Here is a 13,397-nt window from a genome sequence, read left to right as displayed (position 1 = left end):
GGCCCAGGCTGCTGGGTGGGGCTGTGAGGTACCACCAGGGGTGAGGTGAGCAGTCCCTTCATCTCTCCCCAATGGCATTTACAGTCTATGGGACAGAGGGGCAGTTTAGGAGTATTTTGGAGTCTCTTGGCTTGTGGAGGGAGGGACATCCATCAAGGGCACCACGGGTGTATCCCAGGAATTTCTTTGGGAAAGGACTAAGCCTTCAAGGGTTAGATGATAGAAGTTTCCTTCCTTGTTTGCCTTTTACTAGAATATTCCAGAATAGCAGTGTTGTCCAACAGGACTTTCTGCAGTGATGGAAATGATCAGTGCAATAGCCCCCAGCTACAGCTGAGCACTTGTTATGTATGTGGCTAGTGCGATTTATGAAGTTTTAAATTTCAGGTTAAACGTCCATACCCACATGTGGCTAGTGCCTGCATATGGGGCAGCACAGGTCTATCTAGAATTTCTAAAGGAAGGCAGTAGTCACTCTCATCTTAAGGCCCAAGTGGCTGGGTGGGATTGCTGGCGGCAGGTGAGAGAGACTTCCTGAATCGCCTCAGACTGGGTGTCTATTTGATGGAGTGTGAAAAAAAAAAAAAACAAACCAAGGGAGCAGTAACAAACTGTTACATCCTACTTCCTACCTGCTGGGCCCTGTCCTTACTACTTGGGTTGACTGACTCATCTGAATGTCATGATAGCCCTGGACAATAGGTCCAACATTTTATAAATGGGGACAACAAGCCACTGGTCATGATCTCACAGTAGGCAGCAGCGAAGCTAGGCTTTGAACCTGATGGCTTCTCTGCTACCCACTCTGCTTGCCTGCCCACGGTGTCATCTGTGAGACCCTGAGTTGGGCCCTCTCCTAAGCACTTCACCCATGACATCATATTTTGACCCTCCTGGGGGCTTTGTGTAATAGAAGCTGCATGATCATCCCCATTTCAGAGATGAGGAAACTGAGGCTCAGAGTTGGCTCAGGATTATACAGGTAGGGAGTGGCTATGAGGTGAGATCTGAACGCAGGTCTTTGGGAGCCCTGACCTGTAACCCCTGAAGACTGGGACCCTGCATAGAGGGGTGGTGATACCTTCCAGGAGCCGTCTCACACTCCAGGCCCTGCAGAACTTTGAGTTCCCAGGGCTGTACTGAGTAAACTCCTGGTATGTCCACCCTGTAAACCCTCCAGGGCCTCCCTGAGGAGCCAGATCAACAGAATATCCAGACCTGATGCGCTGAGCCTCTCGGCCCACAGGGTTTTAGGTCTGCTTCGGTAAGAGTCAATATTCAGCATTTTTACCAACAGCTCGACCTAGGGAGGACAGTGTTCTAGTGGTCTCTTTTCCCAGGATTTACGTAGACACCCAGAAATTGGGAGGTCTCCAGAAGGGTCCTCTTATTCTTAGTCTTCTTATTTGTCGAATGAAAGGGCTACATTAGGTCATGGTTTTTTAAACCTTTTTTGGCATTAAAATTGTTTTTAGAGACTTCCTTTGTGGTCCAATGGCTAAGACCCTGTGCTCCCAATGCAGGGGACCTGGGTTCAATCCCTGGTCATGGAACTAGACCCCACATGCCAAAATTAAAGATCCTGTATGCTACAATGAAGATCAAAGATCCCGTGTGTCACAGCTAAGACCTAGCACAGCCAAATAAATACATTTTTTAAAAAATTGTTTTTATAAGGAATCAATTTTTTCTAGTCTACTTGCCACACAACCAACATCATTTAAACATGTGACTGGGGCTTACTCCCCAGCTTAAAACTCTTCAGTGGCTTCCCCCTGGGGACAGTGCCTGCCCTCATGAAGCTTAGTGTCTAAGAAGGAAGGACCATATAGACATAAACAAATGCATTTGAAATAGGTCAAAGGATGAAAAACGCTAGGGAAAAAAATTAAGCAGGATGAGAGGTGCCAGATGGGGCTGTTGTGTTGACAGGGTGGTCTGGGTGGCCCCCTGAAAAGATGACTGCAGGAAATGAAGAAGTGTGGAGGAGCATGACAGAGGGAATAGCATATGCAAAGGTCCTGAGACACAGAGTAGGTCCAGCATGACTGTGAACCAGCAAGGAGGCCTGACTGGTAGGAGCAGGATGAGGGGAGAGGAGTCAAGGTCAGAAGGGAAAGGGCTAACGGGTGGACAGGGAGGGACAGACAAGAACCTTGTAAGGCCTTGGTAAGATTTTTAGATTTTACTCTGAGTGAGGATTTTGAGCTAAAAGGGACTCAAACTCATTGTGTTTTAAAAGTACAGGTAAGGCAGGACAGGGTCTACCCCAGAAAGAAATCTTGGAAGGCCTCCTGGAAATTTCTATGTGTAGACAGTGTGGGAGTAAAGCAGGAGTCTGAGAGGTAGCCTGGGATGATGTGAAGAGCCAGTGCCTAGCTTCCTCTGAATTCTGCTGCAGCTTTTTCCTAGCTGCGTGGCCTCAGGTCTACGACAGCTCCTCTGAGCTCAGTTTCCTCCTTTGGAAATGGGGATAGCAACAGTGCTTCAGTCTTGGCCACTGGGAATGAGTGCACAAGTGTTTTTATGTGGTCATCATGGAGCATGCATCATTATGTAGGGAAACAGACAATAAAACCGTTATAAGAAAAACCAATGTAGGGACTTCCTTGGCAGTCCAGTGGTTAAGACTTTGCACTTCCAATGGAGGGGACATGGATTTTATCCCTGGTTGGGGAATTAAGATCTCACGTGCCGTGGGGCGCGGCCAAATTAAAAAAAAGAAACAGAAAGAAAAACCAATGTATCACTTTGGAAAATAGAATTAACCGTTCCTCAAAAAGTTAAATGGGAGTTACCATATTATCCAGCAATTCTACTTCTGGCTATATAACCAAAAGAACTGAAAACATGTTCACACAAAAACTTGTATATCAGTGTTCACAGCGCTATAATTCAACAATAGCCAAAAGGTGGGAAACAACTCCAATGTCTACCAACTGATGAATGAAAAACAAAAGGCTTTTATTCCTAGGATGGAATATTATCTTGTCGCACAAAAGAATGAAGGCTGATTCAACATGAATGAACCTTGAAAATAAGTGCACTCCGTGAAGGCAGGAACGGCATGTGTCAATTCACCTCTGCTCCTGCGGTGCCAGCATGTACCAGACAATCAAGAATGATCTGCGGGATGAGTGAAAGGTCCCGGACAGCATCCCAAGGCAGTGGAAAGGAGCCTGGCAGCCTGTCTGACTCACACCAGCCCAGGCCCTCAGCAATATATGCCTTCTTCCCTGTGGCACCTGGGATTTCCGTCTTCACAACGCATCTCCTTGAGAGTCTAACATCCTGTGGATCCGTTGGCCTGTCTGGCCCTGAAGCTTCAACAGTAGCCAGGCCAAGAGGAAAGGATCACCTACCTATCCATGTACCTTAGCCAAGTTCCTCTCCTCTGGGGCGCACCCCTTCTCTACTCAGTGATGCAGAACAGATACCAGGTCACCAGGACCCACAGCCCCTCTCCAGTGGTGCAGGGCTCAGAGACTGTTTGCGAGCAGCCTCTCCCTCCAGCCACTCCAGGGGCGGTGGGACTTGATAAGACAAGGCCCTGGGCCTACATTTCAAAGGGTCTCCTCTCCTCATAAAACTGGCACCAGGCCCAGTGGAGAGGTCACAGGCCACCCCACAGCTTGGCCTGGCCTCCTACAGAGGGGTCACTGGGAATTCTGCGTTTCATCAAATATTGTGGGGGCCATGGAGTTGTATTTGCAAATAATTTTAATTAGCCGGAAACTAGGAGTTTAATAAGTGGAAAACAGAGAACTTTCCAAGGCCACAGCTGGGAAACACTTGCTTTTTAAAAAAATTCCGCCTGGCTTCCCAGGCCAGCTAAACACCCTGACAGGAGGGCCCGATTGCCAGAGGAATCCACAAGGAAAACAAAGCTTATTTTTAGAGAAATATTTTAAAACTTGGTTTCAGCCGAGCTCAGGAGTTCTCTTGTCTGTCTAAAATCCTTAATATCTTCCCTTCTATTTCAGTGCTGCCTCGCCCCAGAGGGCACAAGAACTTCTATCTGACAAGAGCTATTTCTGCAACAGATGAAAATAAAAGGGCCCCTCCCCCGGCCAGCCAGAGAATGAATTGTTTCTAAATGCGTCCCTGCAGTCAGGCCCAGGAGGCCTGTCCCTGGCAGGTGTGAGCAGCCATAAAGTGGGTCTGGGGTCCCTGCAGGCTGAAGGCCTGTCTGCCACCCTCCCACTCAGCCTTGTTTTGCCCACTGCCCTGCAGGAAGCGGGTGGCAGCCTGGCTGCCATTTCCGGGTTTTGAAAACAGTTTTCAACTTGAAAGACGCCTGTGAGAAAGGACTGCTTTTCCCCGGAAGGTGTTGTTAACACTCCACTCCAACAGAGACACCCCTGCTCCATCACACAGACACATCCAGATCCAAACATACAGCAACACCCACAGATCCTTCCCACACCCCACAGACCCACACACCTACCCATACAGCAACAGCTACACAGACACACCCATTCACAGCAACAGGCACACCCAAACCCACCCACACTCTCAGATACATACACAAAGCAACAGAACACACACACAGCAACAGACACATTGAAACCCATACCCACATTCACACACACACAGAGCAACAGACATGCTGAAACCTGTACCCTCACATAGACACACACACAGAGCAACAGACACGCTGAAACCTGTACCCACACACAGACACACACACAGAGCAACACACACTGAAACCTGTACCCACACACAGATATACATACATACCTACACACACACACACAGAGCAAGACACATTCAAACCTATACCCACATTTATACACACATACACAGTGCAACAGACACACCCAAACCCACACCCACACTCACAGATTTCCATACCCACTCACCAACTCTCACACCCTGCAGACAAACATCCCTCACAAATGTCACAGATCCATTCAGCCCACAGTTGCAGGCACATATACCAGTATTCTACAGCAACCCCCCACACAGACACAGACCCCTGACACAGAGCAATACCATGCCCGTGTATACGCCCAGCCAGAGAGACAAGGACCCAGAAACACCCTCCATGTGGATACCCTCTCAAAAGACTTCCCTCCACACATACAGTTACACCCTTAGACACACATCCACACTCATACACTTTCCAGGTCCAGCAAATACTGTCAGGAGAGGTTGGGAGAACCCACCTAGGCAGCGGTGGACCTGGAGGTGCTATGGCTTCCTGCTGCCCGGGGTGGGGGGCCCCTTCCCACAGGGTTCCTCCCAAGGCAAGCCTGTTCAGCTGCCAGGCTCTGACTCCTCCCTGACCCTCCCTCTTTCCTCCCTCCCTCCTGGCCTTGCCAGCAGCACAAATTGGAACTGCCCTGGATGGCCACAGATTTACACATCCCCCAGAAAGCGAACAAGAAAAAATAAACAGAGTTCAATGATGTAACAACAATGGAGAATGGTTACAGGCTCTTGATAGAAGGTAAGCCTGGCTGCTTACCAGGGGCTGTGTAAGCTCCCATGAACTCAAAGGCCAGGGAAGGTGCAGAGACCCAACTTCTGCTTTCAAGATGTGGCCAGAGTTTGCCATACTCTTGAGGCCATATCTGCCCTTACTCTTGTTACCTAGAGGACAATGACGATCAAATGCCTGGAGACAGTTCCCTTCCAGGTTCAAATGCTCTCTGGTGGGCTTACTTTCTGCATATATTTAGCCTGGAGGTTTCTGAGACCCCCAGGCCAACTTCACCACCGAGCATCCCAGTGCTGGGCCAGATCTGCAGCCAAGAGCTTTGCCTGTTTGTCCTTTCCACCTTGGGCCCTCCGGGCTGGGTCCTATCATGTGGATTCCTGAACCATGGCAGGGCTCACAATCCTCCATCTATTCCCAAGGGTGGGTGCAGAGCTTTGGCCTTCTCAATAGTATTTTTGTGTGCCCCCACTGCCCCTGTTTCATACACTCAGCAGTAGGTTCAGACAGTGAGGGGTGGGAAGTATCTACATGCATGCAGCCTGTCTCAGAAATAATTTAGAAAGTGACGTACACTAATTGGGCTGCTTAAAAAATACCTTAGTTTTTATCAGCTAGTGGAAATGCTACTATTGAACCATTCTCAACACCATCATGCTCTGGGCTCATTTTCACAACCAACTACAAAAGAATTTTATCTTGGGTATAAGACAGGAGTTAGTTTTCGTTCCACTCCCCATCCTGTGATAGGAATCCTGGCTTGTTCTTACTTGCAGTTTTTACTTCAAGTTCCCTTAATTTACAAGGAAACTTGTCTAAGGGTGATCCAGCAACAGTAGAGCGTTTTGTTTGCTGTTAATTCCAGCCGCTGCAGAAAGACAATGGCCCCACACCCTCCACTGATCTGCAGCAAGAGGAGATTTCTGAATGATCCCGCCACACACACCCCCGCAGCTCTGCACGCTCCACTGGGTCTAAAATACAAAACATCGGCTCCTAGCAGTTGGGCTTTCAAACAAACCGGTTTTTAAAAATGAATGTGGCTTACCCCAAAAAGTCGAAGGTTCCAGTTGATCAAAAAGTACTTGTTTAGGAAAATCAGTTTTGGAATGAAGTGGAAACAAGGCCTTTGAAATGCAGTTTGGCCCTACATAGCACCACATTTTAGACTTTTCCTTGCCATTGCACATTCTTTATGGTAAAGAGGACTCTGAGCCCGCAGGGTCTTCACTCGTCCAGTCCTTCCCTTCCCCCACCGCTGAAGCTTTCAGCCAGGGGCCAGGCATTTGGGAGAACTTTGAGATTGTTCCCGATCCCCTTTGGCAGCGGGCGCCCAGCACCAAAACGCTCCAGTTAACACCAGCGCAATCACTGTTAGCGCGAAGCAGCTGCTCAAGGCCTGGCCGGCTCCACTGATCACCCCCACCCAACCAGGCTCAGCTGTGAGACTCAGGAGACCCCAGTGAACACAGGGTCAAGGGGATGGGAGTACAGGTGATAGAACCCAGTTGTTGTAGATGAGGAAACAAACTTTTGCTAAAGCTCTTATTTACTTAGGAAAAAGTGAACTGTGTGTTAGGGGTGGGTGAGGGGTAGAGAAGGAAAAACAGGAATTGATTTATGAAGCACATTTTCAAGCTTTAAAGCAATCGTAGGAAGAACCATACTCAGGTTTTGTTCAATTATGTGAGAATCAGCAGAGATTGAAAGCTTTTTTTTTTTCTTCCTTTTTTCCAGACCTGGGTTGAATTTGCTTTCTGGCCGCTTATAGTAGTCTCAAGCACAGACACTAATCCTTTTGCATAAATAACGTGTGTGCTCACTCCCAGAGGAAGCTGTCCACATAAACAAACACTACCCAGATATAAGTTTAACTTGTTTAATCTTCCTTCTCTTTCCGTCCTCAGCACAACCAGGCTTTCCAAAGTCCAGGCCAAACCCTGGTTCTCCAGCCCAGAAAGGTTGGGCTTTAACTTCCCACCCCCAATTCAGCCAGGGGCTGGCAAGACCCTCCTCACCCAAGCAGTTTGTTTCCCAGGCGTCCCACTGGAAAAAAAAAAAAAAATCAGACCTTCAGCTGCCACTGCAGACACGTGATCGCTTGGTGACTCATAGGCGGGCCACACCCCTCAGGCCTCCCAGCCAGGACCTGCTACCCGTCAGCCAACTCGGGGATGCATCTTATTAGCAAAGGGAACAGCAAGCTAAAGTAATGCCCTTGACAGTCTAAATTATTCTTTTAGCTAAAAGAACTTGCTATTGAAACATACAGGGAGACAAGCTTTTCTGAACTCAGGCTCTGCCAGCACTCTAAACCCTACCACCCAACTCTCTAAGACCTGGGCAATGCCTGACAGCGGTGGGAAGCTAGAAAGCTTTATAGATATCCCCATTTTAAAAAAGGAAGCTATCTTACACATTAATACCTTTTTTTTTTTCCCAAAAGTTTTATTGGGGGAAAACTACAAAACATTTACAGTACAATGTTTACAGTCACAATTTGTAGTGAACTGATTCCCCAAATATATTACAACTCAAGTTGACTTAACCTTGTTACATTCAAAATACCTACTTCTGTCAAAGTAGTCCACAATACATACATACATAGTGCTCCAACTGTACCTACGTACAAACTAAAGCTACTGCTCATTCAGCTGCTGTCCAGAAAAGCATTCCTGCCTTTCCACACGGGGAAAAAAAATAGTACAAGTTTTGGAATTTTCTGTAATTAAACAAGGCATATTCATGTACTACATACCATTTTAGCACTAAGAGGTGGCCTCTTCACTTTGTATCTATATAAAAAAAAGTGGTAAAAATCTTTTCCTTTTGTGCAGTTGAACCCATCCTACATTCAGATTCTCTCAAGCACTAATAGACAAAATACTTATTTGGCTGAGGAAAATTTAAGGCAAGTTCTGGCCCTTCCAAAGGCACTGTGAGATTACCCCCCTCCCCATTATTGCTACATGTCTTTATATGCAGAGTATGTCACAGTAGAACTGGTGGAATAAGCAAACAAAAAACATCTTTTGCTAATTTATAAAGTTGGAATGAGAAAAGCAAGCCACATGTAAGCCCGATTGCAATGTGGTCATTTTTTCTTTTAAAGTTGGATGGGCTACAACCATTATACATTCTAAGAAAAACTCATAAGGTATTCCTCAAACTACTTCCACAGCATCAAGATAGATTTCTGTAAAGAAATCATGCAATCTTTCAAAATTTACGTAAACAAGGAAAGAAATTAATGAAATAAATATTACATACAATCTCTTAAATTAAGATTTTTTTACTCATTTACAATAAAATAACCATGTGAAGTTACAAAAGGCATATATTACTGTGAAAAGAACATACACTCCACATTTTGCCGATTAATAATGGCAATCATAACTTAACATAATAAAAGAATATATATCTATTGCTTTTCATCATACTTGATAAATACAGTATGAACAAAATTTTCAATGTATACTTTTCACAAGATAATAAATAAGTTAAATAGTTTTTTTCATATTGAGTTGTGGTGCAGTGGTGCGAATCAACTCAAAACAGCTAAAAATTCAGCAGTTATTCCCCATCAATTACGAACTAAGCTCTGCCCAAGGCTTCCAGAAAGAGCAGACAAAATGGTTCTAAATTAAACATCCACTAAGTGGTGGCAATGAAACCAGTAACCAGTATGAAACTTTGGAATGCAAGGTTTTTTTTTCCAGACATATATAACTTTGTTAAAAAACAAACACCTATGGAGCTGAGGTCTACTATCAAGGCATATTCCTGGCAGAATATTGGATTCTAAAAGCTTTTAAGTTTAGCAAGGCGGTGGTTGGTTGGTTTGTTTACACTGGTCTGGGACAAACAATTAGGAACTTCTCTCAAGATAAGAGTCCCGACATCTGGACTGTAACTAATGCTTTTCAAGTGAAGATATGGAATGGTGGTTGATAGCTGCTGGTGCTGGGTTGATTTTTCCTAAAATCCCAAACTCATAGGAGATCTAAAAAAGTTTGTTGTTTGTTTGGTTTTTTGTTCTATTCGCATCACAACTGCTCTGTTGTGAGTCTTTTGTTCATCAATACAAAAAGTTCGTTGGCTTTTTTCCCGCTCAACAAGAATGAAACTTCGTAATAATAATAAAAATAATAATAAAAAAAAAAAAAAAAAAGAGGGAACCGAAAAGGGAGGGGTGGGGGCCCCTCCCGGCACTCAAGTTCGAGTCCAAGTGCTCGGCACAACCTGCAGTCTGCTTATGGCCGATGTCACCCCCCGACACTCCCATGCCCCCCTGCCCCGAGGCAGGGGCGCCCTCCAACACCCCCAGAACGGCCTTCCCTTCCTCCTCCTCACTGGCGCCCTCTTGCCTCAGTCGTCGGAGATGGAGAGGCGGCTGAAGATGGGCAGGCGGCGACCCGGGTCAAGGCCGGGGGACTCTGAGCCGCTGAGGCTGCCCGAGCTCAGGGAGCCGCTCAAGTAGCTGTCGCGGTCCGACAGCGAGTCCGGGGGGCTAGGGGGCGCGTCGAACACCGGCGACTCGGACAGGCGGCGTGGCAACTGGAAGCTGAAGGGCGGCGAGGGCGGCGCAGCGGCGCTGGCAGGGAGGGGCGCGCTGGGCGGCGCCGGGGGCTGCGCGGGGGGTACCAGGCCCTGCTGCTGCTGCTGCTGCTGGCTGCGATAGTAGGCGGCAGCAGCCACGGCGGCGAAGTTGTGGGTCTGGATGGCGAGCGGTGTGATGAGGCTGCTCAGCTCCGGGCCGAAGGCGAAGGCGTTGTTGGCGCACGAGGCCGACGAGCAGGTGGCGCAGGGCGCGCCGGGTGCAAGCAAGTCCTCGGCGCCCCCGGTGCCGTACAGCAGCGCGGCCGCGGCCGCTGCCGCAGCAGAGGCGCAGCACGTCGGGGCGCCGGAGGGCGTGGAGGCTGCCGAGGCCGAGGAGCACGACGAAGCGGACGACGAGCAAGACGAGGCCGAGGAGCAGGAGGGTGGCGGCGGCGTGCGCGACGTGGGGCTGTCGAGAAGCAGGGGCGACTCCAGGCCCCCAGGGGGCTGGTGGTGGCCCGACGGGAAGCCCGAGAAGCTGAGGCTATGGTGCAGCTTGGGCCGCGGTTCCCGCGGGAAGCCTAGGTGCAGCGCGTCGCGGGCGCTGAAGGTGCGCAAGTCCCCGGAGGCACCCCCGGACGGCGCGGGTCGCCGCTCATCAGCGTTGTGGATGAAGTGGCAGCGCGGCCCATACGGGCAGAAGCCGATGGTGTGGAAGGTGCGGCACAGCTCGGTCTTGTACTTGGGGTGCCGCGTCAGGCTGCGCAGCTCGTGGAAGCCGTGAGCGAACTGGCACTTCTCGCCGTACTTGCAGGTGCCACTCTCCTCGAAGGGCCGGCACAGCTCAGTTTTGTAGCGCGTCGAATTGATCTGGGAGCCGCCGCCCCCCTTCTGCTGTTGCTGCAGGTGCAGGAGGTGCTGGCTGCGCTCCCCGTTCTCGCTGAACGAGCGGTCCCGGAATTTGTTCTCCTTGTTCAGCAGGGCGGTGCCGCCGCTCCCCGACGGCTCCTTGAGGGTGCCGTAGGAGGCCGAGCCGCCCGCCGCCGCGCTACCGTTAGCCGCGCCCGGGAACTTGGGCGAGCAGCTGCCGGGGCTAGGCGCGGGGTGGGCGAGCGCGTGCAGGTTGCTGGCCGAGTGCCGTCGGAGGAAGCCCGGCGTGAAGCCCGAGCTGGGGGCGGTGGCCACGGGTGTCCCCACCGCCTTCTTGTCCAGCATGTTGTTCAGATTGAGGTTGGCCAGGGATTTCTCCGTCTGCCAAGAGGAGGGGAGCGGGGAAGAGATGAAAAGGGAGGAGGGAAGAGTTGGGGCGAGTTGCGGAGTAGCCACTACCAGCCCTCCGATTCTTTTTTCCTTTTTTCGGATCTCGATTCTGCCCAACCTCCACCCTTAAACGCGCACAGGAATCAAGTTCGCATTGGGAGGAGCCGGACTCTCCCACCCTAGGCCGCGCCGCGCCGCGACATGTGATCCTCAGCCGTGGGCCGTAGGCCTGGGCGGCGCAAACCCCGTCCGGGAAGCCCCGGGCAGCGTGGCTGTGGTCGGCTGCGGAGAAACTAACAGCTACAGCGACTCCCTTCTGCTTTTCCTCCCAGCTGTTCCTTCTCCCCGCCCACAAGGCTCGAGCAACAGTGCAAACTCTGGGATTTTTCCCGAATCTAAAAAAGTCAGAGCGGGAAGAGAACCCCCAAAGCCGAGGACAGAAGGCCAAGCCTGAGAACTCGAAGGGCTCCCTGCTCACCCGCGTACCTTGCACAAGAAGTCGATATCGTAGAAGGCGGACAGAAGTGTGGTCGACATGTTTCTGGATCCTCTAATGGTCGGAGCTGGAGACTGGGAGATCCGGAGGTGCCCTCGGGGCGGCGCGGTCGGGCCCGAGCCACGACGAGTAACGGGCGAGGGGCGAGGAAGGGACCGAAAGTTTGCCGGGGGGCGAGAAAAGAGGGAGCAGGGGCAGCAGCGTGGACTGGTTTGAGGGTGCCCGGGAGTGCGGAGTTGGGGGGAAAGAAGAGGGAAGCTAGAGCGCTCCTCCGCGCCCCGGGGTGCCCGGCCCGCCCCCCCGCGCGGAGCCGACGGCAGCTCGCGGACTGGTGGAACTCAGCGGCCCGCGAGCGCGCGCCCTATATAGAGCCCCCGGAGCGCGGCCGCTCCGGGGCGGGCGTGCCAGGGGAGGGGACAGAACGCTGACCCCGCCGGGGTCTCCAGGCAACGCCGCCCGCCCGCTGGCGGACGTCAGGAGCCTCCTGGCCTCCTATTGGCCGCCGCCAATTTTTTTCCTCTGGGGGAGGGGACGGAGAGGCCTCGGGGCGGGGCTGGCCGCCTTTAGCGCCCGGGGCGGCGTGGAGATCTCGGCCGAGATGGGTGCTGCTGGTTGGTGGCGGGAAGATACGGCTCCCTTCCTCTGGGGCTGTTCTGTCGGAAATCCCCAGCACGTCTAACGTGGCCGGGTTTCTGCAGCCCTGAACGTTTTTCCCCGCCCGATCCAGCTAGGCGGAATTGCGGAGCTGTTATCTCCCACTTTTGAGTTTTATACTGGGCGCGGGAATTGCAAAGTGCAAGAATATTGCAACCGTCCGCGCGGCCCGGCTGCTTTGCAAAGGGCCCTCTGGCCGGGGGGCGGGGACTCTGGGCCCGAGTCTAATGGGTGGTGGCTGCGTCCCGACTGCACGTGGAGATGCGGTGGGGGTGGGGGCGGGAGCGGCCACGCGGGCGGCCGCCTGGGCAGTCTCTCCCGGAGGAGCCTGGGCCCGTTTCTCCGCCCCTCTTCCCGCCCAGACTGCAGTAAACAGGGCTTGAATGCCGAGGCCTGCCGGGCAGGGCTGAGTGTCTGAGGACAAGGCGCTGGCTTTGCTAATCACATCACAAGACCTTGAGCCAGGGCCAAAGTCGCAGAGTGGCGCGGGGCGTCCCGGGCGGGAGAGCCGGCTGGGAGGACGGGAGGAAAGACCGGGAGAGCCGCGTAGGCATGGAGGCCACTTCCCGCCGCCTTGTCCGTCTGCTGGTCTGTCCGGCTTTCCCCAGTCCTCCTGGGGGTCGAGGTACAGCTGCCAGCCAAGGCTCCCGTCCGCCGCAGCCTTGGCCTGGCGCGCCCTCCTAAACCCTCCCTGCCGTTCAGGGCGCCGCGCCCTTCCTTAGCTCGTCCTGGGTTGTGGGCTCCCGCTGAGGCCGACCCGCAGCCAGGCAAGGCTGGGCACCGAGGATTCGCCTGTTGGGCTCTCCTTAAAACTTCTCGCCAGTCCCACACCCCAGAAGCCTGCATTGGTATAAGATTTTGCCAGCCGGTGCCCTCCGGGTTCGAGGCAGACACCACCCCGCCCCAGCACCCAGTGAGGCTTAAGCCGCTGTCAGATCTGGGGTCCGGTCCAGGACACTTCTCCGCGTCTACGCAGACGCTGCCTCTGAAAGGCTGGAGTCCGGCCTA

General features: G+C 51.9%; 1 protein-coding gene and 1 long non-coding RNA gene across 2 annotated transcripts in view; both read right to left on the bottom strand.

Moving 5' to 3' along the window:
* The window catches only part of LOC129539045 (uncharacterized), a 71,245-nt gene extending 64,568 nt beyond the window's left edge, over nt 1-6,677 (bottom strand). The window contains exon 1 of the long non-coding RNA XR_016038609.1: nt 6,489-6,677. This is a non-coding gene — a long non-coding RNA (uncharacterized LOC129539045). The remainder of the gene's footprint in view (nt 1-6,488) is intronic.
* Nucleotides 6,678-7,863: 1,186 nt separating this feature from the next.
* Nucleotides 7,864-12,061, bottom strand: ZFP36L2 (ZFP36 like 2 zinc finger CCCH-type). The gene is made up of 2 exons (XM_055399204.2): nt 11,726-12,061; nt 7,864-11,230 (listed from the first exon to the last, which is right to left on the bottom strand). The coding sequence occupies exons 1-2, from the start codon at nt 11,774-11,776 to the stop codon at nt 9,809-9,811; spliced, it is 1,473 nt and encodes a 490-aa protein (XP_055255179.1). The 5' UTR covers nt 11,777-12,061; the 3' UTR covers nt 7,864-9,808.
* Nucleotides 12,062-13,397: the final 1,336 nt, after the last annotated feature.

The sequence above is a fragment of the Moschus berezovskii genome, chromosome 11 (assembly GCF_049115385.1).
Source record: "Moschus berezovskii isolate FMDL1 chromosome 11, NW_MosBer_1.0, whole genome shotgun sequence".
Lineage (NCBI taxonomy): Eukaryota > Metazoa > Chordata > Mammalia > Artiodactyla > Moschidae > Moschus > Moschus berezovskii.
This window is presented reverse-complemented; position numbering and strand designations above follow the sequence as displayed.

Excerpts from the sequence above, each read along its gene's own strand:
- ZFP36L2 (XM_055399204.2), bottom strand. The coding sequence starts at position 11,776 with ATGTCGACCACACTTCTGTCCGCCTTCTACGATATCGACTTCTTGTGC. Across the intron at positions 11,231-11,725 it reads ATATCGACTTCTTGTGCAAG|ACGGAGAAATCCCTGGCCAA; the intron begins GTACGCGGGTGA and ends TCCTCTTGGCAG.